The sequence below is a fragment of the Dermacentor silvarum genome, chromosome 6, assembly GCF_013339745.2.
Source record: "Dermacentor silvarum isolate Dsil-2018 chromosome 6, BIME_Dsil_1.4, whole genome shotgun sequence".
In the NCBI taxonomy this organism is placed as follows: domain Eukaryota; kingdom Metazoa; phylum Arthropoda; class Arachnida; order Ixodida; family Ixodidae; genus Dermacentor; species Dermacentor silvarum.
Genome location: NC_051159.1, coordinates 41,808,549 through 41,834,268, shown reverse-complemented (window position 1 = coordinate 41,834,268; position 25,720 = coordinate 41,808,549). Strand labels below are relative to the sequence as shown.

The 25,720-nt window shown below is 45.9% G+C and overlaps 1 protein-coding gene across 1 annotated transcript; it reads left to right on the top strand.

Annotated features, from left to right (window-relative positions):
* On the top strand, positions 1-25,720 carry LOC119456630 (paired mesoderm homeobox protein 2). The gene is made up of 4 exons (XM_037718455.1): positions 1-57; positions 2,622-2,774; positions 22,537-22,693; positions 25,482-25,720. Exons 1-4 carry the CDS (start codon positions 1-3, stop codon positions 25,718-25,720), a joined length of 606 nt encoding a protein of 201 aa, XP_037574383.1.

Sequence of the window (25,720 nt, the reverse complement as noted above, 5' to 3'; positions counted from 1 at the left end):
ATGGCAGGCACACGAGAGGCCCTGATCGACTCGCTCCTAGTGGCTAGCCGAAGACAGGTAAGAAAATACGTGAAAAATATTTTTCATTCCTTATTTGTGCCACTTATATATATTTGCGCGTTTACATGGTCGCCATCAATAATGTCGTTGTTCGAGAGGGGAGCTTTGAATACTGTGGCACTTGTTTACAATGCCACATCTAAAACAGGTCTTCTAGTAAGAGGCACCAGTGTGAATGGTGAACGAAATAAATCAAAGGGGAGCGTAGTAAAATGAACTAATTATATTTACGTTAAGCCAGCGTTGAATTAAAGCTTCGCTTCAAAACATTTTAAAATTGTTACGGCTAAGTGCAATGCCGATACTATGGTTATCAGCGAACGACAAGAAAACTTCATATTTAGGAATTGCCATTCGAAAGCACAATAATGCGCTTGCAAAGTGCTCTCTTCTATGCGGGATTAACGCCCACAGCTATCTCACGCAGAGGATTATATGAAAGGTTTTTGCACAGGCACGAAGACGCACTTTGGAGGCATGTATCGGTTGCCTCGACTGTGTTCCCGAAAAAAATCCGTAAGAAAACCTACACCCCGCATTCAAACACATACAGAGAAAAAAATTACGTTAAAACGCTTCGAAGAGCAGAAAACAGCGGTCAATTGAAAATATAGACTTATTATTGGCTGCCGGTGACGGACAAAGAGCATTGCCGAGTTGTCTACAAATAAAAACACGGCACCTTGCAAGCATATGTGTAAAAAAAGTATATTTGTTCAACTTTAACTCGACTCGGATAACTCCAAACAACAATATCTTTGTCGCAAATTTTACGCGCTAATGAGGAGAAACCTACTGCTACATTCACGGCTGTGGAGTTTTGGAATGATATACCATTATCTACAAAAGCAGTGATTCTCTAGGGGCAGTTTGGAAGAGTCTTTGTTGCATTTATTCTTTACTCTTGAACGATTTTAATAACTAATCATGTTGGTATATTTTACTAAGCTGTTTTGACATTTTCCGTGTTATTCTAATGTTGTCTGTTTATTGTAATGGCGTATTTCATTCATTTATATTTGCTTTGTTTGTATTGGTAAAACGAATTGGGTTGCGTAGGTTTTGATGCCATATATTGTATTATCTCCACTATATTTCTAACAGGATGTCCCTTTATGCGCTTCGAATATTTTTGTCTAGTTAAGGCACTTTGAGCCTATCTATCTATCTATCTATCTATCTATCTATCTATCTATCTATCTATCTATCTATCTATCTATCTATCTATCTATCTATCTATCTATCTATCTATCTATCTATCTATCTATCTATCTATCTATCTATCTATCTATCTATCTATCTTAGCCACAGGGTATGTCCCCGTAGTCTTGGTGACGTCGTAGTCGTGTCACCGTGCACATTACAGCTTTGTGATTTTCGTCATCCCAATCTTCTCGCCATGTCGGCGTCGTGCCGCTTTCGTTGTTCATACCATTGTCCTCATGCAGTTGTCCATACAATCCCCGTCATGCATTCGTGTCTTTAAGCCCGTCGTTTCTACTAAACTTCGTGACTCCCGACCCTCGTCACTCTGCCTTCGTCATACAATCACCGTTCATGCATTTCGTGTCTTTAAGCCGTCGTTCTACTAACTTCGCTTGACCACGACCCTCGTCACTCTGCCTTCGTCATGACACTCACCATCATTGCATCTGTGTCTTTAAGCAGTCGTTATACTAACTTCGTGGACCCAGACCCTCCGTCACTCTGCCTTCGTCATACCAATTCACCGTCATGCATTAGTGTCATTTAAGCCGTCGTTATACTATACTTCGTGTACCCGACCCTCGTCCCTCTGCCTTCGTCATGTCATCGTTGTCGCACATTAGTCAGTAATGCCTTTCTTCGTCACTTCCATAAACATTATCCTATATCACGTCATCTCCTCATACGGACCCCATGGTCTGTCGCCGTAATTTGTCCCTCTCCTAGCTATCGTAATCCTGTTGTCGTCATTCAGTCGAGATTCTCGTCAGTCAGAGGAGGTCGTCGTCTAGAGAATTCTCGTCATGCATTCGTTGACGCCATGTAGTCGTGGTCGTTCTGCCGTCGTTATTCCCCCTTCGTAGGCTGGCGGTCATCGTACCGTCGTCGTAACGCTATCGTCGTGCTACACTCGTCGTCATCCTATTGTCGTCTTACCGCCGTGGTCATACTGTCGCCGTTATACAATCATCCTCAATACAATCATCCAAAAGACCTGCCGCAATATTTTAGTGATTCGATGAACCGAAGCCTCAAAGTCAATTTTATTCGAACGTTTAGCTGAGCACGCAACGTAACAGCAAGCACAGTAATAAAGGGAACGAAAAATTCAGACTAAGTTAGTTGCTAACGGTCACGTGTATGAACGCCGCCAGGAACAACAACTTGTTTATCAAGAAAGAAGTTACCTCTACAGGTACTGACAACAAACACAGTAATACCAGCGATCTCCACATTGACTTGCACATTTTAAAAATAGAAGAACAATTACGGAGACAATTGCAGCTATGCATCGGACGAGCAGTGTGGCTGCGACGTGTTTTCTTTTCCTTCTCCCTCCTGCCAATCCCGTATAGCCCCGGGTGCACTTGCAGAGGCGCAACCGGACAACTTTCACGGCACCGCAGCTGAGCGAGTTGGAGGCGCTGTTCCAGCGGACACACTACCCCAGTTTCTACCTGCGAGAGCAGCTATCGCGCAGGATCAGTCTCTCGGAGGCCAGGGTACAGGTAAGAGGGGACAGTCCTTGAAGCGCGGGTTCACATTTTCTGACTGCTCTGCGTCAAAGACGCCCACGGGTCCTCTTACTATAATCAAGCGTTTGCAAGTAAACAAGCGTGGTGCACAAATAACGCGGTGTCTCCTAAAGGTCATCTGAGTTATTGAGTGAACACAGCTGCAAATATGCACAGAAGAGCAAGTTTCTTAGAGCAATTACTCGGGTCAGCAAGAGACGACGTCATAGCGATCACTTCCCACGTGATCACTCTTGCCTCTACAAAAAACTTGGAGGACCGTTAAGCTTCCGCTTTAAGAGTGGAACGCAATAGCATTCAAAGGTCCTCGACTGCTTCTCACACCTCCCGGCAACTGCAGCTTACGTAACCATAATGTTTACCGAGAAAGCTTGGCGGCGAACGCTATGCACTAAGGAGCGTTTTCTGGTAGAAACGTGGCCTCTTGCGTGGGCCGATCCCGGAGGTTGTGCACAGCCACGCCAAAAATTACATGATGTTAGGTTTTCGTTAATGTTTCGCACTTTCAATATTTCAGTCTGAGAAGATTTAACATAAAAGGCATGCGCTGTCGGTGTTTTGTTTGATGACAATTCTTTGCGGGCTATCATTCTCGAAATTCCGAGGAATAACTTTCTCAAGAGAATGTTAGAGAAGGCATGAGCAACTTTAGTTATAGTATGTTGTGTCAATATAACCCGCATATTCCGCATGTAATATAGCAAGGCGTGGCATATCATAATCATCATCGTGAGCCTACTTTTATGTCCACTGGAGGACGAAGGCCTCTCCCTGCGATCTCCAATTACCCCTGTGTTGCGCTTACTGATGCCAATTTCTACCTGAAAATTTCCTAATTTCCTCACCCAATCTAAATATAAATTTTCTCTCACGTACAACGCCGCCGACACCGACACCGGATTGTCTCTGACACGGGGACCTTATCGCTGTCGCGTTAATAAGCAAGTAGCAGAAGTGCGAGGGGGGGTATTTCTCTGATATCGCACAACGAGCACAACGTGCACCTGAAGTGAATTATGCCACAGAGAAGGAAGAGGGGAAAGGGAAATGGAGACGAGAGAAAAGGAATGTCGCTTGCGAGTGCTGGTGAACGCAATGCCAGAGTGCCTCTGCGGTTTTATGTGTTCACCTACTCCAACGATCGCCTCGCAACATTATGTTTGCGTTCATCTCCGTTATAACTAAACCAAGTTGGAATAATTAGTGCGATAGAATGTCTTATGGACTGTTCTATACGATTTCCAATTCTAGTGGACAGCCAAAATTCCACATGAGGTCTGGTGATATTGTCACGGTGCCACGAGTCATTGTCACGGTGCCGTTGTCACGGTGCCCTTTTCCTACCTAATGAGTATATCGCCGTTGCAACATATTATGCAACCCGCTACGCCGTCACACGAGCCATCCAGACCAGTTGTGCTACCGACGTCGCAGACTTCCTGCTCCAAGACGTCATCTTACACCACGGAGCTCCTCGCCAGATCTTCTCACAGACAGGGGCCGTTAATTTTTATCTCGGGTTATCGAAGATCTACTTCGCTCTCGTGCCACGAAACACAAGTTCACGACTGCATACCACCCTCAAACGAACGGCCTCACTAAACGCCTGAACCGAACACTTACAGATATGCTCTCGATGTATGTCTCCTCAGATCATCGTGACTGGGACGCCGCGCTACCCGTTTGTGACGTTCGCGTACAACTCGTCCCGTCACGACACCGCTTTCTACTCCCCCTTCTATCTCCTCTTTGGTCGTGACCCGACATTGCCTTTCGACACGCTCCTGCCAACTGCTCTCGAGTCTCCGTCTGAGTACGCTGGCGACGCCATAGCTACAGCCGCCCAGGCACGCCAGATTGCCCACCATCGCCTCTCTGAGTCACCAAGACAGGAGTCTCTTTATGACAACAGTCGTCGTGATGTGCAGTTCTCTGCTGGTGACCTCGTCCTCCTTTGGACTCCTTCACGGCGTGTGGGCTTATCGGAAAAACTACTCTCCCGGTACTCTGGCCCTTACCGCGTCGTCCTACAGCTCATTGATGTCACCTATGAAATCACTCCAGCCGATGCCTCCCCCGTCGTCTACGTCATCTCATATCGTCCACGTGGGTCGTCTCAAGCCATACCATGCGGCCGCCATCTAGAAGGCGCCGGGGCGGCGCTTTAGCCACCGTGGGTTATGCATCAGGGTGCCACGAGTAGGACAAAGAAGACGTTCACCTACAAGACGGTTCACCCTGGTGTTGACGGAATAACCTCAAAAATGATAACATTTTATTCAAGGAGTCCCCAGATGATCTTTTAGACGTAGTGAATTATTCCATTCAATTTTCGTGGATACCGCCCAGTTGGAAACTCGCTAAAATTATTCCGATTCCTAAAAATATTGGTGACGGATACACGCTTGATAATATTCGACCAATTGCTCTAACCTCCTATTTAGTGGAAATAATAGAAAGAATTCTAAATTTTTGTCTTATATAATTAGTAGAGGACAAAGAAGTGCTCAGCCCTTTCCAAATTGGCTTTAGATCTGGCTGTTCCATTTGGCACGCTCATTTGGACCTGGAAAGCCGTATAAACTAGCACGTCACCAGAGACAAATTGCAGCTCTAGTAACTTTAGATATATCAAAAGCTTACAATAGTGTAAAACACGAAGTTTTATTGAATCGATTAATTAACCTTGATTTCCCAAAATACATAACAAAATGGTTTAGAGAGTTTCTGACTGACCGAAAATTTTATTGTTCTTTGAAAGGATGTTCTTCAAATAGACGTCGACAATCGCGTGGAGTTCCACAAGGAGCTATCACGTCCCCTTTATTATTTAATATATTACTAAGCTCTATACCTTGTCATAATGACATTACACATATGTCTACGCAGATGACATTGCTTTTTTGCATCTGACATTGACATCCACTCTTTATATAATCGATTGCAAACATACCTGTGCGCCATAGAAAACTGGTTACTGAATATTCGCCTCTCCCTAAATGTCAGTAAATGCGCAATAATAGTTTTTCCTTTATTAGATCCAATTCATATAAACCTAACTTACCGCCTACAGAACATACCTCAGGTGGACTCGGTAAAATACCTGGGCATAATATACGATGACCGGCTAAATTGGCGCAAGCACATTGAATACATAAATAAAAAAGAGTGCGAGCGATTGGAATGCAAAGAGGGCTTTGCAACAGTCGATCAGGAATGCGGAGGGACTCTCTTGTGATGATTTATAAAATGTACATACGGCCAATTTTGGAATTCGGATGTGTTCTATATTCAGGTGCCCCGGCATACAAATTACATCCCCTTGTTCTTCTGGAAAGGGAAGCTTTACGCCTGCGCCTTGGATGGCCCAAGTTCATTGCCAACAATGTATTATACCTAGAAACACATTTACCTTCTCTTTTGTGCAGATTTCGGTTATTAACGGTCCAAACATTCTTAAAAATGTATGAATTCTCTATGAAATTACAAATATTATTCATTTCCCAGCCTGCAATATTTTTTCAATCTTCCTGGCCCCGGTTCCACACTCCTCAGGTCGTTTTCGTGCAGGCACTTGTTGGTCCCTTAGATGTACGATTATGTGAAACCCCTCCAATCTGCAGTAAGAGAGAGAATCTCCAAAATATTTTCGACGATATATATCCAAACAACGCTAAACTCCTCTCTTGCAATATATTAAATGGGGTATTAAACATCACTTATTGGAGTTAAAAATAAAAGCCGTCATAACGACAGATGCCTCGCAATCAGAAGAAAATCTGGAATTTGAATTTTCTCTTCCGCTTTCGATTGGTCGTTCTCCTTAAGACTTCCAGACTATATACCAGTATTTCTAGCTGAGTTTCTGGCGGTTACATTGGCTCTACGAAAAGTGCACTCATCAATCTCGGAAGTTGTAATCGTAACGGATTCTTTGTCATTATGTTCAGCTCTCACTGCAAATAGTGGCTCGCAAGTTTCGCGTACATTCTTATGTCTTATTCCTTCTAACTTAAAATTAATTATATTGGTATGGGTGCCTGGTCACAAAGGATTAGTTATCAATGAATTAGCTGGCAGCTTAGCGAGAGCTGCCCTTAGCGGTCCAATCCTTCCGATTCTTCCTGTATCAGTTTACATAACCGCGGCTAGGTTCAGGAGACGGGCAGTCATGCAAGACTCCTGGAACCTGCCATTAACAAATCTAACTGATTATCGACACCTCCTATTTCCTTGGAACAGAAAATTCTGCCGTAATAGAAAACTTGAAGACCTCTTTACCAAATTTAGATGTCGCATTCCTACATTAAACTTTTATCTACAGCGATCTGATCTGGCGCCCTCCTCCTTGTGCTCATACTGTGGTGAAGACGAAACAATAGAACACTTCTTCCTGTCATGCCGCCGTTTTTCCTCATTTAGAAAGCATGCTTTAGAAGTAAAATTTAACAGTGCTGGATTAAATATTACGATACCGAATATTCTATCTTTTGGTGCCTCTTCTCTCGGACATTGTCATAGGGATGTCGGTGAAGCTGTTGTGGGGGTACATAATTGAATCAGGACGATTTTCTTGCTAAATTATTAAATTTTATATGAATAAATACCTTTCGTCATTCGAAAATTTTCAAAAAGTGCTTCGATAATTGTTTTCCTTCAATCACCCGATTCTTGGCTAATCCCCCATACTGGGTAGGAGCCACTTTTGAAGGCAAGCAAGCAAGCAAGACGAAAGAGCTGGTGTAGTGGGGTTAACCCTAACGCCCCGCCATCCTGGTTGTGCCACCCATATCTTCCGTAAAGTAAACATGGTCCCATTTAACCTTATATCTTTGCCCGTTTCAATATTTCTAAGCAAAGACTTGCTTAAATATGGCTGGAACGGTCACGTTTCTTGTTCTCAAACACAAGAGGCACTTTAAGAGGTTTTGCGTACGTTAAAAAACCCGGATGGTCAAAGAGATTCCCGAGTATTCCGCTACCGCGTCTTTTTTATTTATTTATTTAGTGACGTGCTTATTAAAGCGAAGCTTTATATGGCTACGTGAAATCACCTGTCCACAGAAAACTATCATCAGCAGCATTGGATCGAGCGTCGTCTTCTTCTTCCGCAGCTGGCTCGTTGGTCGTGCTCGTGCTCGGCACGCGCTCGTGCCACCGGCGTTCGTCGTCTGCTTCCACAGCTTGCTGCGTTGCCGCTCATCATTCCTGCGTAGATTTTCACTTCTCTTTTGTCTTCGTAATGAGGAGGCCGCGTTTAAGGGAGTGTGAGCCATTGCTTAAGGGGGTATGAGCCATTCAATGTCTTACGTAACAAGCAGATTTAATTTTGAAGAAATTTAATTTCGAAGAATCGTAAGCGGCAATCTGCGGGCGAAAACTGCTGACCAGGCCGCCGTGGCAAACTCGAGACATCGAACGCAAGCGACAACGGTGGACAGCGGGCGCACCGTCAGTGACGTCGTTCTCCCCGGCGCAGCCGAACATGTCTGCAACATCATAATTGAGAAATACCCTAATAACCCAGTGATAAACATCGGGGCCGCACGTTTCAGCTTCACTGGTTAACCATCTTCACGGAGTGGAAGGGCCGAAGAATTTATTATTTATTTATTTATTTATTATTTATTTATTATTTATTTATTTATTTATTTATTTCTTGCTTGTTCTCAGAGCATCGCTAATGAAGGAACGTCAGGCAAGAAGTACGTATAAATACCTGTCGAAGCCCTCCCTACAGGAAACAATAAAAAAAGCGACATCAATTGGCCATTAAATCATAAGTATGATTCCAGAATTTGTGCACACACAGGATTGCCACGCAGAAGCCTTTACTTACGCTCAAGCGTTTCCTTGATAGCTGACGTTGGGGCTCCTTGCACTCCTGAATGACAAAAGCGTTATAAGGTAAGGTGAAATTACACCCGGAAAGACACCTACTCAAGTTGGATTGTACGAACATGGGTCCACGGGGGAAGGGGAGGAGTTAGGGAGGGGGCGTGCTACTTGTGTGGAATCATCAAATTTTATGTTCTTCCTCCACCCGGTACAATCGCATGTGGTGTACTGGTGCATGACTAATTTATTTACTTTTTCACGGGTGGTGGGGTTTTACACCGTGACGGAACATGCTGGCTCACGGAAAAGATGAAGGGCTCACGATTAATTTCGACAAATTCGCGTTCACTTATTATGAGTTAACCATCATTTTCCACAGAGATGCAAAGCCGCAGTGGCCATTTCTCGGGTGTGCGACCTCGTGAACTGCAGTCGATAGCAGTAGCTGGTTGGTAACTACGGCGAATGTGCTATAAACGGCGCACTTTCATAATACTGCTAACACATATGCCGCTAATGAATGATGTTCATCATCATCATCATCAGCTGCTGCTGAAGCTGTGCTATTGTACGTCAATTTCATGATAACATCTTCTCCAGATCTACCTTGTGAAAGCTGACACCATCCCATACCTGCAAATTTTCTAACTTAATCGGGCCACCAAGCATCCTGCCTTGCCCGACAGTGCTCCCCTTCTTGGCACCGAATTTGTAGCTCTAATAGAAGACCGATAATATTCTTAGCACGTTACATGACCTGCCCAACTCGGTCCCTTCGTAACCAGTATTCTTTTATTAAAGCGAAGGTTTCCTCGCATTCGCTCCCTCACTTCACTGCCCATGGCTTCCAGGTGCTGCAGGGTGCTGCTGCAGGTATTTCCGAATAGCTCATACTTAAAATTAAATATTAAATCACATGCCCGATTTTGGGATCGAACGTCAGTCCCGCATAACAGCAGTCTTATGCTAACCTAATCACAATCAAAAATGTATCTGTACTGTGCCGACGCCAACTAACTTTTGCAGATGATCCCCGCATTGCGTAGCAATGGTGCGTGGGAGCAAAAGCGCGCGCAGCCGAGCAGATGAGAAGGGACTGCGAAATTTCTGTTCAGCTTGATGATGTTGTGTCGGCGGAAACCTTTGGTATGAGCTTGCACTGACACTCCAATGACGCAAAAACTAACACAGGATTCAACAATCTTTATGCATTGAAACAAAGCTTTGTTACATGTAGACTCCAAGACTGCCTGTTAGATCTGCTATACATATTATTTAATTTCGGGAGTCTGCACCCCACACTAATCAGTCTGCGCTATACAGTGATGCATAGCATGCAACCAGGCTCGACGTGCAATCATGATACGATCACCTTATCGTCCATATAATCTTATATATATATATATATATATATATATATATATATTGTAAGGGGTTTATTAGTGATCGGAGCAGCACAGCGTCGACAGTCAAACGAGCCACAGCTTTCAAGCACGAGCGCCGTTGCGAGTCAAAGCGCTTGACCCCACTAGCGTCTGGGCAGACTAGAGCTGGACCGACTAGCGTCTCTCTTCGCTACAATTACCCCGGGAGTGATAAAGGAGCCGTCCGGTGACCTAACAGCTCGTCAGGATGACAGGATCGTAGTATGGCTTGAGCCGGTCGACGTGGACAAGTCTCGTCCACGACGGCGCTGGTTCGAAGACGGTTGAACTGGTCCGATAACAAAATTCACGGGAGATGCGCGTTCGACGACGCGGTAAGGGCCTTCATATTTGGGGAGTAGTTTTGATGAGAGGCCAGGGGCGGTGAACGGGACAGAGAGCCACACAAGCGCGCCAGGAAGCAAGGTGACCGCGGAAGTGGAGTCGCCGCGAGTACTCTTCTGGCGCTCTTGGTCGTTGGAAGTAAAGGCACGTGCGAGGTCACGGCATTCTTCAGCATGCCGTGCTGTGGCAGAAATAGGTGAGCCCTCGGAAGCATCCGGCCGGTAAGGTAAAATTGTGTCGATGGTATGCGACGGGTGGCGACCGTATAGTAAGAAAAGGGCGAAAACCCAGTGGTGGTCTGAGTAGCGGTGTTGTACGCGTAGGTGATGAAGGGCAGAATGGCGTCCCAGTTCGTGTGGTCGGAGGCGACGTACATTGAAAGCATGTCGCCGAGCGTGCGGTTGAAGCGTTCTGTGAGGCCATTGGTTTGGGGGTGGTACGCCGTAGTTGTGTGATGAATAACGTGGCACTCTTTAAGAATGGCTTCAACCACTTCCGACAGGAAGACACGTCCGCGATCACTGAGCAATTCCTGGGGTGGACCATGCCGCAGGATGAATCGGCGAAGCAGGAATGAGGCAACATCGCGCGCTGTAGCTGCTGGGAGAGCGGCGGTTTCGGCGTATCGTGTTAGGTGATCTACTGCCTCAATAGCCCAGCGGTTACCAGCTGACGTCAAGGGAAGTGGCCCATACAAATCAATTCCAACGCGCCCGAACGGCCGGGTAGGGCAGGGTAGAGGCTGCAGACCAGCCGGCGAGAGCTGGGGTGGAGATTTCCGGCGCTGGCAGTCGGTGCAGGAGTGAACGAACTGTTGAACATACTTGTACATGCCCCGCCAGTAGTAGCGCTGTCGAAGGCGCTAGTAGGTTTTGAAAACTCCCGAGTGTGCGCACTGTGGGTCGGTGTGAAAGGATGCACAGATTTCGGAGCGCATACTGCGAGGAACTACTAACAACCACTGCCGGCCGTCTGCGGCATAACTGCGTCGGTGAAGCAGGTTGTCGCGAACCGCGAAATGGCGAGCCTGACGACGCAACGTACGAGTGGTTGACTGTGGTGATGGGTCAGCAAGCAAGTCTCTAATCGGGGCAATCCAGGGGTCCTGGCGCTGTTTGGAAGCGATAGCCTCAAGGTCGATTGTAGAAACAGCTAGCTGGGAGAGTGAGCAGCAGGTATTCTCATCAGGCAATGGAGAGCGTGATAGGGCGTCGGCATCAGAATGTTGGCGTCCGTTGCGGTACAGCACGCGGATATCGTAGTCCTGCAGGCGAAGTGCCCAGCGGGCAAGACGACCTGAAGGATCCTTCAAAGATGACAGCCAACATAGTGCATGGTGGTCGGTGACGACATCAAACGGGCGGCCATACAAATAAGGACGGAACTTAGTGAGAGCCCAGATGATCGCCAGCCATTCTTTTTCCGTGACAGTGTAATTGGTCTCGGCTTTCGTAAGGGTGCGACTGGCATAAGCCACGACGTATTCAGGAAAGCCAGGTTTGCGCTGCGCAAGGACAGCGCCAAATCCAACACCGCTGGCATCTGTGTGTACCTCTGTAGGGGCCGCCGGATCGTAGTGGCGCAAAATTGGGGGAGTCGTCAGCAAACGACGGAGATTTGCGAACGCTTCCTCGCACTCTGACGACCAAGAATGAAGGGGTCCGTTGCATTCAAGGAGCTTCGTCAGAGGTGATATGATGGCGGCGAAATTTTGAATGAAGCATCGGAAGTAAGAACATAAACCTACGAAACTTCACAGTTCTTTGATGGACGTAGCTTTGGGGAATGCGGCGACGGCACGAAGCTTGGCTGGATCTATATATAAAACTCATCGGCTGGTGCTGGGCGGCCTTTAGCATGAAAGAGAATATGCAACCTATACGAATCACTGCTGCGTGTCGACCACATCAGGAAGTTGGATATTAAGAGCAGACCAATAATTCCTAGTGGTAACATTGACGGCCTCGCAACTGAAGTTGTATCGTTCCCTTTCATTATGTGAATCCTTTTTTGAAGACCAGCACACAACAATACAAAGATAGTGTACATCAACGAGCTCCTGCGCAGCGCAGTGGGTACACATTCACTGCGCTATAAGCAGACGCGAGCCCGGAATAGTTTTCCGTTTGTATTCTAATGCCGGTGCGCTTTGGCTACGTAAATATGTAAGAAAAGATTTTGTGGCTATGTAGCGGTAAATGTAAGAGAAATTTCAGGAGTTTCTCCACGCCACTACCTCTTGCACGCCACCACCTCCATGCCACCAAGAGGTGGTGGCGTGGAGCAGAGGTAGAACACCCGTCTCTAATCTAAAGGTCGTAAGTTCGAATACTCCTCCAGTCCACTACATTTTCAGGCATAAAGTAACGCCTGACACTGGCAAAAAATATATTGCCAAGAGCTAGTGGCGCTAAACTAGTCCAAATTAGGAAGGCCCACTAAGCTTCAACAAAGTCACTCCCTCACCAGAACCGGAATTGGCCTCCCTGGTATGGTATTAGGCCACTACTTCCCTCATGACTCCTACAATTAACCTATGGACCTCAGTGCCCAGCGGCTGTGGAGCACCTGACCAAGGCGGCGGTCAGACTCTCGGCGTGACAGAGGGTGCAAAAAATCTCTGGGTCAGGAAAGGCCGCCACTGGAAACTGAACCTGCCAACGTTTAACACGCGCACCCTATCGAGTGAGGCTAGCTTAGCAGGACTATTTGAGGAATTATCAGGCATTGCCTGGGATATTATTGGCTTTAGTGAGGTTAGAAGAACTGGTGAGGCTTTTTACAGTGGTGACAAACGGCCACGTCCTCTGCTACAGAGGTCTTCCAGATAAGAGAGAATACGTGGTAGGATTTCTAAGATATAAGGACATCGCGGGCAACATTGATGAATTCTCCAGCATTAATGGGAGGGTAGCAGTCGTCGTAATAAAGCTATATAGAAGGTATAGGATAAAGGTAGTACAAGCCTACGCCCCAACCTCCAGTCACGATGATGAAGAAGTAGAACAGCTTTATGAAGATGTTTAATAGCGATGAGAATGGTGCAAACTCAGTATGCTTTAGTCAGGGGCGATTTCAATGCGAAAGGGGGAAAAGCAGGCTCGTGAGCAAGCAATTGGCGACTACGGCCTCGATTCTAGGAACACTAGAGGAGAGATGTTGGTAAAGAATCGGCTGTATAATGAATACCATCTTCAGGAAGCCTACCTGGAAGTAGGCCTGGAAAAGTAGGCCAACAGGAAGTAGACCTGGAAAAGCCCCAATGGAGAAACAAGAAATGAAATAGATTTCATCCTCTCGGTTGATCCCAGCATGGTGCAGGATGTAGAAGTGTTAGGTACGATAAAGCACAAAGACCATAGGTTAGTGAGGTCTAGGATTTGTCTCAATTTGAAGAGAGAAAGAATAAAATTAGTCAAGAGGAAACAGGCGAACCTAGATCCAGTAAGAGTAAAAGCAGACCAATTCAGGGGGGTGCTCGCAAACGTGCAGCTTTAGAACAGGAAGATGAAGACAACGCGGAGGTAATGAATGAAACCGTAACTAGGCTGATCTCAGAAGCAGCAATTGAATTGGGAGGTAAGGCACCAAGGTAACCTGTAGGTAAGCTCTCTCAAGCGACAAAGGATCTGATAAAGAAACGACAAAACATGAAAGTGTTAAACTCGAGAGATCAGATAGAATTCGCTAAACTGTCGAAAGTGATCAACAAGAAGAAAGTAAGGGATATTTGAAATTAAAACGTGGAAAAGATGGAGGAAGCAGTAAAATATGGACACAGCATGAAATCAGTGCGAAGAAAAGTTGGAATAAGACAAGGCAAGATGTATGCACTGAAAGATAAGCAGGGTTATACAGTCAGCAATTTCGATGATACAGTAAAAGCAGTGGAAGAATTCTATACTGACTTGTACAGTTCCCAGAGCAGCCAAGCTACTTTCCTTCGAAGTAGTGATGAATATGATACAAAGGCTCCTTCTATAACTAGCGAAGAACTTAGAAGGACCTTGCAAGGCATGACCAGGAGAAAAGCTGCTGGAGAAGATGGAATAACAGTCGATTTAATCGAATACGAAGGAGATATCATGCTTGAAAAGCTTGCGGCCCTTTATACGTAATGCCTCCCGATTTCAAGTCAACCAGAGAGCTGGAAGAACGCCAACATTATACTAATTCATACGAAGGCAGACGTTAAAGAATTTAAGAACTATAGGCCCATTAGCTTGCTTTCAGTATTGTATAAAATATTCATGAAGATAATTTCCAAGAGAACTAGGACAACACTTGACTTCTATCAGCCAAGAGAACAGGCTGGCTTGAGGAAGGGATATTCTACGATGGATCATATCCATCTCATCAATCAGTTAATCGAGAAATCTGCGCAGTAGGATAAACCTCTCTATGGCTTTCACAGACTATGAAAAGTCATTTGATTCAGTAGCAATACCATCATTCTTAGAGGTATTGCGTAATCAAGGAGTATAAGAGGCATACGTGAATACTTTGGCAAATATCTACAAGGATTCCACAGCTACCTCGGTTCTCCAAAAGAAAAGTAGAAATTACCTATCAGGAAAGGGGTCAGGCAAGGAGACACAATCTATCCAATGCTATTCACTGCATGCTTAGAAGTATTCAAGCTCTTAGACTGGGAAGGCTTAGGAGTGAAGATCAACGGCGAATATCTCAGCAACCTTCGTTTGCAGAAGACACTGTCCTATTCAGCAACAATTGGGACAAATTACAACAAATGTTTGAGCACCTTAACCGAGAGAGTGTAAAAGTGGGGTTGACGATTATTATGCCGAAGAGAAAGATACAGTTGAATAGCCTGGCAAGGGAACAAGAATTCAGGATCACCATTCAGCCTCTAGAGTCTGTAAAGGAATGTGTTTATGTAGGTCAATTACACATAGGGGACCCTGATCATGAGAAGGAAACTTACAGAATAATAAAATTGGGTTGGAGTGAATCAGGCAGGTACAACCAAATCCTGTCTGGGAGCTTACCACTGTCATTGAAAAGAAAAGTGTACAATCATTGCATCATTGCATCAATCATTGCAACCTCCAAATTACTGCCCCATATGTTAGCACCGGTAGAAACCGGTGCTAACATATGGGGCAGTAATTTGGAGGTTAACAAAGAAGCTCAATAACAAGTTAAGGAGCGCCCAAAGAGCGATGTAACGAAACATCTCAGGCCTAACGTTAATATACAGGAAGAGAGTGGTGTGGATCAGAGAGCAAACGGGGATAGCCATTATTCTGGTTGACATTAAGAGGAAAAATGGAGCTGGGGCGCTATACCGTAAAGCTATTCCAAACTTTTCTAATCCAATTCTGGAATCAGCCCACCACGATTGGTCAAAAGATTTTCGGGCCACTCCCAACTTCGCCTGTTTGTCACGCGACGTCACGAAAACCGCGATAGGTCCCCATCTGATATAACGTGTACACATTGATTATGCATCATTAAACGGCACAAAATAATTATTCTTGATTCGACGCCTTGTCACCACTAGCCCTCTGCTATTGGTCCAATGTTTCCGGGCTGCGCCCGCTTCGCCTGCGTGTCACGCGCCCTCCCAAAACCATGAAAACTCACCGCGTCTAGGTGACGTGTAGGCCAAAAAAATGCATTCATATGCCGAATAAAACTGAATTTTTTAACACGAAAGTGTTTTATGCCGGGGTCCACCAAGACTTCACTGACGTATTTCCGTCACGGAAATACGTCACAGAACATAATACAAAGAAAGAAACCAGAAGAAAAAGTTCCACAAACATGCAAAATTTGGAAATCGAACCCACGACCTCTCGGTCCGCGACGATAGATCGCCGAGCGTTTAACCCATTGCGCCACAAACGCATTTGAAGAGAGCTACACAGACGCGCCTTATATATCTAACACTCCTTCGTGTACCCGCGCTCTTGCTCGGGGTGGTGCCGCCGCCTACGAGCAGAAAAGAGAAGTACTGCATTATGACACTAACGCGCACCGACAGTGAACGCTTCGGTGGTCTCAGCACTACGACGCCTCGATGCCAGCATTCGAAGGGACGCTGGCATCAAGAAGCACTACCAACGCCACTTAGGTGGCGTTCACCGTACTCAGCACAGCGGAGCGTGGCCTCCGCAATTAGCTCTGAAAATGTTTCTGAAGTTGATCGCGGAGGCTGCAATTACGACGCGCTGTACGCGCTGATTTGACTCGGTGACGATTCAGTTACGTGCTTTGTCTTGCGCGTTGTATTAGTGTGTCAGTTACGTGCTTCGTCTTTCGCGTTGTGCTAGCGTGTGCAGCGTAGTGCAGCTTCCATATGCACGACGGTTGCTCATGGTCATCGACGTTGGTAGTCGTGATGGAGGAGACGTGCCACCAGGCGTCAGCGTGGGTGCATCAACGCCTAAGGGCGCTTTAGCCACAAAACACCAATAGACATTATATATCAATGTGCATTAAACATTACACTACTTCTGTGAAGACACGTTTCACTTTCGTGTTCTATACCGATTCCTATATAAGAGGGATCAACCACATTTTTTTCTGAATAGCTAGAGAACTGCCCCATTTCAAAAGGAATAGCTGATTGCTGCCCGCCGATTGGTCAGGCCCTCACTTCTCGCACCTGCCGGTGAGCATGTATTTATTTGCGCATGATAATTTTTTTTGCGTTGCAGAAAAACGTTATCGAGCCCTTTTGGCACGTATACGACATCGCTCTGCCAACTCTTCCTTGATGAGGATCCGTTTTAGCGGCATTCTTATCCTTCCGTTGCACGCCGCCGCGATTTTCGACCAGCCACCGCAAGCTAAGTAAGGCGAAGCGGACTAATCGGAGGAGTCGGCACCACCCTCTTCATGCGGTTGTCTATTTTCACTGCTCGGCTCCATCGAAACCCTCTTCACTAGAGCGTGCTGCTCGCCTTTTGACAGCTAATTACATAATAAACACCTCTCAGTGCTGGCAATGTTATTCGTTTTGAAAGCGAACAAAGGTGAACTCCTATAAACGAGGAGAGTGTTTGTTTCGGTGGTTCAGACAACGCTGCGGGTCACCGCCCGATGCTTGCGTCGGTGGTTACGTAAATTTGACGTAAGCAGAAGAAAATAAAATCAGTTTGGAATAGCTTTACGTTATAGAATCCCTGGGGAGGCTTTGTAATGCGTAGGATGGACAACCGGTGCACCATTACACTTGCAGATTGGATACCAAGAGAAGGGAAGCGCACTTGAGGACGGCAGAAAACTAAGTGGGGTGATAAAGTTAGGAAATTTGCAGGCACAAGTTGGAATCAGTTAGCGCAAGGTAGGCGTAATTGGAAATTGTGGGGTGAGACCATCGCTCTGCAGTGGACATAAATACAGGCTGATGATGATGATGATGAAGATGATGATGATGATGATGATGCCAGAGAAATACGTCAACATTACGCCGCACCCCTTTGAGGTCCCGGAACCGTGACTTAAACCGCAGTCACAGTATCACAAAGTGTTGTGCAGGCACTCACTTGACAGACGTCCTGGCTCTCCGAGGAGCGAAGCGCAACCGGCAGTGGCCTGGAGCAGGGCCCTAGCTGCTCCTTGCACTATATATATATATACATATAGACACCACGGGACCAGCTATCCACCCCTCGCACGCACACTTTTGTCCAATTTCACACTCTCACTGCTCACGCATTAAATGCAGATGGCCGAAATTGAAAATTTGATTCCCACAAGGATTAGATCGCACCATTTTTATTGCGATACCAATTATAGGGCGACTGGAGGCGCATTGCAACAATTGCCATTGGAGTCGCCGTTGTCGTTGTCGTGCTGTCATGGTATCAACGCGCATGCGCTATCCGCGCGTGGTGAGTTAGGTCTCCAGGAAAGCTTTGTGAGCCTTGGTTAACAAGCGACGAAGCCAAGTGCATGCGCCGTGACGCGGCGCTCATTAAGTCCTGGAGGATCCAGGCCTGCATTCCTGCATTCTTGCTTCCGTTGCTGTATATGAGCTGCTACTAAGCCCGAGGGCCCGGGATCGAATCCCAGCCGCGGCGACCGCATTTAGATGAGGGTGAAATGCAAAAAAGTTGACGGACGATTACGATACTCTCTAATGCGAAATTTGAGCGCAGCTCTATGCGTGTTTTCAGTTCGCGATATATTGGCTGGGGCAGACAACCTGTCTCGTGCGGCACGTTGCAAACGGAGCTAAGTGTGGCGCGACTTCCTCGCTAATCTGCAGATCGCCAGAAGCAGCGCGTGGTTGACGCGTGGGCGCGATTCAAAGCAGCCGCCGCAGACGATGCGTGCTACTCTGGCGCCATCTCGTTGCCATGGTCGCCGCACAATGCTTTTCTTCTCAGGCTTTTGTAATACCCTCGTCCTTTTCTTTCCACCTCACGTCTTTTATCCCCAGCTGCCCTCCACGGTCACTCTTTCATCCTTCGCTGTGCTCATTTGCTCGGGTACGTCACTGCCGAAGCTCACCGCAGGAATAGGTGCCTAAGAGCTGCGCTCTAAACTTCCCGTGTACCATGCATTGGGTGCAGTTTAAAGAACTCCAGGTGGTCGAAATTAATCCGGAGTCCCTCACTACGGCGTGCCCCATGATCAAATCGTGGTTTTGGCAGTCAAAACCCCTGACATATTGTCTTTGAGCTCAATGCCCATATGAAATAGCGTTTCTACTGAGCCGCTGTGTGCCGAACAGACTGTGTTGCATATACTGGAACGGACAGTAAACGTGAAGGTTATCATGCCTAATATTTTCTTTGGGTGCTGAAAAACGTAGATGGTTTTCTTTCAGTGTCATCTCGGGCGCCATCGAGATAAGAGGTATCGAACGCCGTTGGCGGAGTTCGTCATCACCCTCAGACCCGCCAATGTTTCTGAGACCCACCTTAGCGCGTCTCAGAAACATTGCCATCACTTTTAATCCGTCGACTTGGGTCAAAACAGGCAATTCTTTAATGAAACAAACCTGAACAAATTCGTTGCAGGTTACTTTAGTACCGTGACACAATTTCTCCACTCTTATGCATTTTTACATAAAGACTTCTGAGCAAAAGTATTTCTGTTTACAGAACATGAACGCCTCAGGCCATGAACCTACGAGAGGCCTAAAATCGAGGTCATCGCGCCGCTGGCGATAATCTCATCATAATAACTCTATAAAAACAATGACGTCGAAGAGAAGTGCTAGCCAGCCTAACAAAGGCCTTCGAAAGAGTCGAGGACGCCGTGATTGGCACGATTGTGAGCAGTCCATACCCCTAATGCTAAGTGTAAAAGAACGTATCACAGCGGTATATTACAGGACTACTGCATTACGGTAAATACTCTCAAAGAACGATCATGTTCCTATGGCCACGCCTGGGTGGCCATTAATTATTACAAAAGGTAAATTTGCGATATTTACACGTACATACATATATTGTTTACGTTTTTCACGTGACCGCTTTTCACACGCCAAACAGTATTAGAAAGTTTTTTTCCCGGCGCGAGACGTGCCTTCCAAATGGGAAGTTCCTCAAATGTCGCTGATTCTATAGCCAAATATTCTTGTCTGTAATCAGGTTGCATGCGCGACATAAATAGTGGTGTACACTTTAGAACGCGGGTGAGCACAAGTGATTACGTTGGAATGTACCATGCCTCATGTATAACTAGGCGACGCGCTTCACCCGTATAGACCAGATTTTACGATTGGTAGTTGGGCTCGCTGCTATCGTTGTGCTTTGAGTGTCATAGGCATTTCTGGGCACAAGTTCGCCCAACAAAGAGCTAGTTTTCGTTACTGCTAGTAACGAAACGAACTGCTAGTAGTAGCTAGTTTTGCTACTGGCTAGTTCTTCGCCGTCACTGCAGCACAACAATATGTACAAACTATTAAGCAGGCACCACGTAGGTGTGAGTGTCAGAGAAGTAATATCAGCAGTAATGAGTCGGTTTGAGGATCCGCCATGGTTGACTCCTTCATTCATAGCATGCCTTTCTCTTTCGCAGCCATCATCGTAAATCAAGATGCTTAATTGGCTTTTGAAAATTTTTTAACCACATGTAGGAACTAAATGCGCTGGACATATCAACTCCTCATGTGAATTTTACCTTTTGTGGTATTACTTGAATCGAGAAAAGCAAAAAAGTGTTTTTATAGTTAGACAACAGAATATTGTTGTGGAGTTCAGGAACAAGGTGCTTTGACAATGACGCCGACAATGCTGCTTGTACAGCCACGGCCACGCTCAAACGCTGCTGTATCTCAGTGAGGTCGTGGCAGGTCGAGGGACTTTAGCTCCGCGCAAAATCTCTACTGCCCGTGTTTCGTTCGGGGGGGAGGATGCTGTTGCCGATGCTTCACCAACCAAAACACCTTGTTACACTGGCGTCCTTAACTGTGGCTAATAAAACCGCTGTTATCGTGAACAAGGATATATCTAAGTTCAATTTTTTTGGCTACTGGAAATGCAGCGCCCGTTTTTAGCAGTGGAACGCCCTCATCTCAGCACTGGGGCACTTGGCTTGAACTAAACGGCTCAAAAACGATTTCCTTACTATTTTACTTACATTCCCGAAGTTTTGAGACTCAGTGTTACAAATACAGCGCTTTTTCTAGCTCCTAAATGCTGCTGTAAAGACATATTTCGGCCGAGCCCGGCCACTCTAGGACATGACTTAAAATGACTACACATCCATAAAGAAAGACGCATGCATACACGTCACAGACACTATGACGTGGCGTATACGTACTGTCACGTGCGTGTATATATATATATGGGGCTGAGCTTGCGTTTGTGTTGACCCACAATGTTCTGCCCTTGAGAAAGCGCCAACGAGCCCCAAAATATATTTTCCTTCGACTCAATGTTACGTTGATGACGGATTTGATGACAAGTCTAAATTTGAACTGAAGATTGGAAATCCCAAAACAAATAAGCGATGAGGCGTGCGAGTAATCCGGTATGGCCTGAATGAGCAGGGAATGATGTTATAACCAAGCCCTCAGTGCAACTGAGTCACGCTTCTGCGACGTAGAGCGCCACTGGCGATTTGACGTAGATTACTACAAAAGAGCGAATAGTTCTGCAACCGCAAATCCGCTACCCAGTGTAAAGGCGATATTGAGATTACAGACTTACGTTCGCGGCTGCTTTAACCATGTATGCAATGGCGCAGAGGCGCGTGGAAGCGCGAAACGACGCTTGCATATGGCTGCTGCTATAATCACTTCACTCAAGAATTATGATTGAGTGTACATAAATGGCCTCAAGACAGCAAATTTCATTATAAGGCACCGCAGACTTCATTGAAAGAAAGGAAATGTGGTAGGATGGTGCCTTTTATAGGTATTTTGAAAGTGTTCTTAGAAATGCCGACTATTTAAATACAGAATCAGTGCGAAGCTATTCCCGTCTTCATTTACTTAAAGCGTTATAAAATATGCCAAAAAACTTTTTTTTTCAATTTTTACTGTTGGTGATGGAAGGCACGTCCAACATCTGGTCAAACATGGTAGTCCCTTCAGCAAAGTTAAGGTGAGGGAAACACTCAGCGGACTCCACTGAAATGGAGCCAATGTTTTGTTTGTGAAGTGATTTACCGCTAAAGCCCCTTCAAGGCAATACAGGGGGGGGGGGGGATATAACATAAATATAGAAATCATACTAGGCAATGTAAACGGCTGTACAACACAAACGCAAATGGTACCCCCCCACCCTCTCTTCTCAATCAACAATATCAACCTACGCAATGACACAGGTTGTACACACAGTCATGCATAATCAAGGGAAACTCAAACATGACTAACAGAAAAAAAATTCCGTTAGAGAGGCCGTGTAATCTGCAAGTTTGAAAATATTACAAGTGCGTTGGGTACGCTGTAACCTTAATTTACCAGCACCTCAACTCGGTGTTTTTTTCTTTCTTCTGCCACCATTGGACAGAAGTGCCCCCCCCCCCAAAAAAAAAAAAAAAAAAAAAAAAAAAAAACGTGACGCGCAGGAAATTGTAGAGCGCATACATTCAACAGACACGACGTATCATCGGGCGCAGGTTTGGTTCCAGAACCGTCGAGCAAAGTGGCGCAAGCAGCAGCGTGGCCTGCAGCCCCCGCCCCAGTCTCTGTTGCGCAGAGCCGACACCATCTGGGCGCCGCTGCCTTTGAGGCCACCGCCAGGTGTCGCCACCAGACTGGTTCCCCCAACAGCAGCAGCAGCAGCAGCAGAGGGCGCATTCAGGCATTGCCGACGTCGGTGCCCCCCAGAGGCCAGAACGATGCGGCGTTGCGGCGTAGGTATAGCTCGCATACGTGCACATACACACAAGGCAGACGTTCACAGGCAGATTGAGTATATAGGCCTAATAAACCGCGGTCGACCGTCCTCATCATCAGCCTATATTTATGTCCACTGCACGACGAAGACGACCTCAAATTACCCCTGTCTTGTGCTAGCTGATTCCAACTTGCGCCAGCAAATTTCCTAACTTCATCAACCCACCTAGTTTTCTGCCTTCCTCGACTGCGCTTCCCTTCTCTTGTTACCTATTCTGTAATTCTAATGGTCCACCTCTTATCCATCCTACACATTACATGGCCTGCCCAGCTCCATTTTTTTCTCTTATTGTCAATTATAATATCGGCTATCCCCGTTTGCTCTCTTCCTGTCTTATAACGTTAGGCCGAACATGTTTCGTTCCATCGCTCTTTGTGCGGTCCCTAACTTGTTATCGAGCTTCTTTGTTAACCTCCAAGTTTGTCCCCATATATGAGCACCGGTAGAATGCAATGATTGTACTTTTTTTTTTTAACGACAGTGGTAAGCTCTCAGTCGGGATTTCGAAATGCCTGCCGTATGCACTCCAACCCAATTTTATTCTTCTGTAAATTTCCTTCTCATGATCAGTATCCTCTGTGAGCAAATAATCTAGATAAAAGTACTCCTTTATAGACTCCAGAGAGTGACTGGCGATCCTGAATTCTTGTTTCCTTGCCAGGCTATTCAACATTATCTTTGTCTTCTGCATATTAATCTTCAACCCCACTCTTATACTTTCTCGGTTAAGGTGCTCAATCATTGGTTGTAATTCATCCCCGTTGTTGCTGAGCAGGACAATGTCATCTGTAAATCGACGGTTGATGATATATTTGCCGTTGATCCTCACTCCTATAGGCCTTCCCAGTCTAAGAGCTTGAGTACTTCTTCCAAGCATGCAGTGAACAGCACTGGATCAAGGAATGCCTAAAACTAGAGCCTCATCCATCCATGTTGTGCAACGTTGGTCACTTCAAATATGTGTAGGCTCGGTATTAACTAAGCGAAACCACACATTGTAACTCGAATTCTTTCATATGCTTTCTGTCCTCGATCTTGTGTAATTTCAGTTTCATCACTCAGCAGCACGCAACCACATGATGGTTCGGCCTCCTTAGGATGACAACCCTGAATATATAATTCGATGCCCTGTGTGTTCAGTATATTATTACTGCTTAGAGATCAACTTCAGCCGAAAACAAGCATAAATTGAGGGTCATGCAAATGGGACCGATACGTTCGGTCTGTAGAGCACCGTACCTTTCCCTTACAGATCCTCTCTTCTTCAACCGTATGGTTGAGGAATTCATTCGATTATGCGTCGCGTGTATAGATAGGTATGATAACACGGTATTCGGATTATCTTCCGTACAAGAGCACAACCTAGTTCATAGTGCACGTCAATCTGTACTTTGGAAGGTCAGTACGTGCAGAAATAATTATGGCCAAATACTGCTCAAGTGTTCTCAGCGACATATTGTAGCGCGCAGGCGCAATCACAAAGGAGGCACACAGACACGTCACAGGCGCTGCTAACAACTTTAATCGAAAGACAGCGAGGTGCAGCGATGCGATAAGCCCGAAGGCGTTTTTTGATCCTTGTTCAGGGGAGAATGGCGATGCCAATTCAATGCACAGAAAAATACGATACGTGTCAAGCAATATTAATCGATTCTGTACCCCTTGTGTCACAGTTGGACATACCGATTCTGGAGAATTCGCATAGATCGAGCTCAATCCCAGTGGCATATATCTTAAGGCTAATAAAAAAAAATAAATCCCTGAAATATAATTCACCATTCTATTAACAAATATGCCTGCTTGAGATAACTGCGGGCCTACATGGGATTTTCAGGTTTTATGGAGGAAACGTAGTGGCACAATGCATTTCTCTATAGGATTGGCCAAGCACGGGCATGCTCACCTACGTAGCGGCGAAATCAAAGAAAATCAAGTAAAAAAATCTTAATAATTCACCGTTTCATTTCAGTTCATTAACAAGTCGACGTCATTTATAGGTGCCTGTGAGTTGACATTACATGTTCAGTTTTTATGTAGGAAGGTAATATAATAATTTTCATTATCTGCATACTTAGGTAGGCGTACAGGAATTGTACTAAGTCACTTCACTGATAGTTTTTATAACCTTTGCATCCACAAATACTTATGCCCATATAGTGACCGACCCAACAGGACCCAACAGCCAGGCAGCCATGCGAAGCCGGGAAATGTAGGCAAACAAACAGTCGTTTCTACACTGTCTTTAGCCATGCTGCGTCCTAAATTTTTATGATTGAGGATGTGGTATGTTGTTGTTTTCTTGCGTTTTTTTTTTGTTTAGTTTTTCTTCTCTAATATCTGTACTGCTCAACATTGGCGATTGTTTGCAACATTTTCATACTGAAACTGGATCGTCCCTAAGTGCTTTTCTTCAGTGAAGACATCTCTGGATCTACAAACGATAGTGTGTGCATCCATGTGCGTGTCTTTTTCTGTTGCAGTTAGCATTCTGCAAGAAAAAATGTTTGGCTGTATTTTCGGTTATCCGCTTTAATGGCTGCGCTCCAAATGAGGTTGCGAGTGGTACCGTTCAATCTGCAATTACAACCGTATTTGCGGTCTTTCTAGCACCCTTATTGTGGAATCAATGCCGTTTCAGTTCAATTCTGCTCAACGAAGCACAACAGTCAGCTTAGGGGTGTGTTGTGTACAAGGACGTTCTAGGATCCACGTCCAAAATTGTTCCCTGCGCTTTTTTCACCCAGCGGGGACCCATTGTGGCACTACGGGCCCCGGAGACACCTCGGCTGTGGCAGCCGTGGTCGGTGACAAGCCGGAGCCGCTGTGCCCGTGTCTCACTCTGCAGGCTTCGCCGTCTTCGTGGGGTCGACTGCAGCGGCTGGAAGCCGTAACGCGTCACAGTCAGCTGCAGCCTTACCTTGCGGCGTTCGTGGCGCGCCAAGAACACGTCGCCAAACAACGCCTGGCGTCACCCGTACAGTGA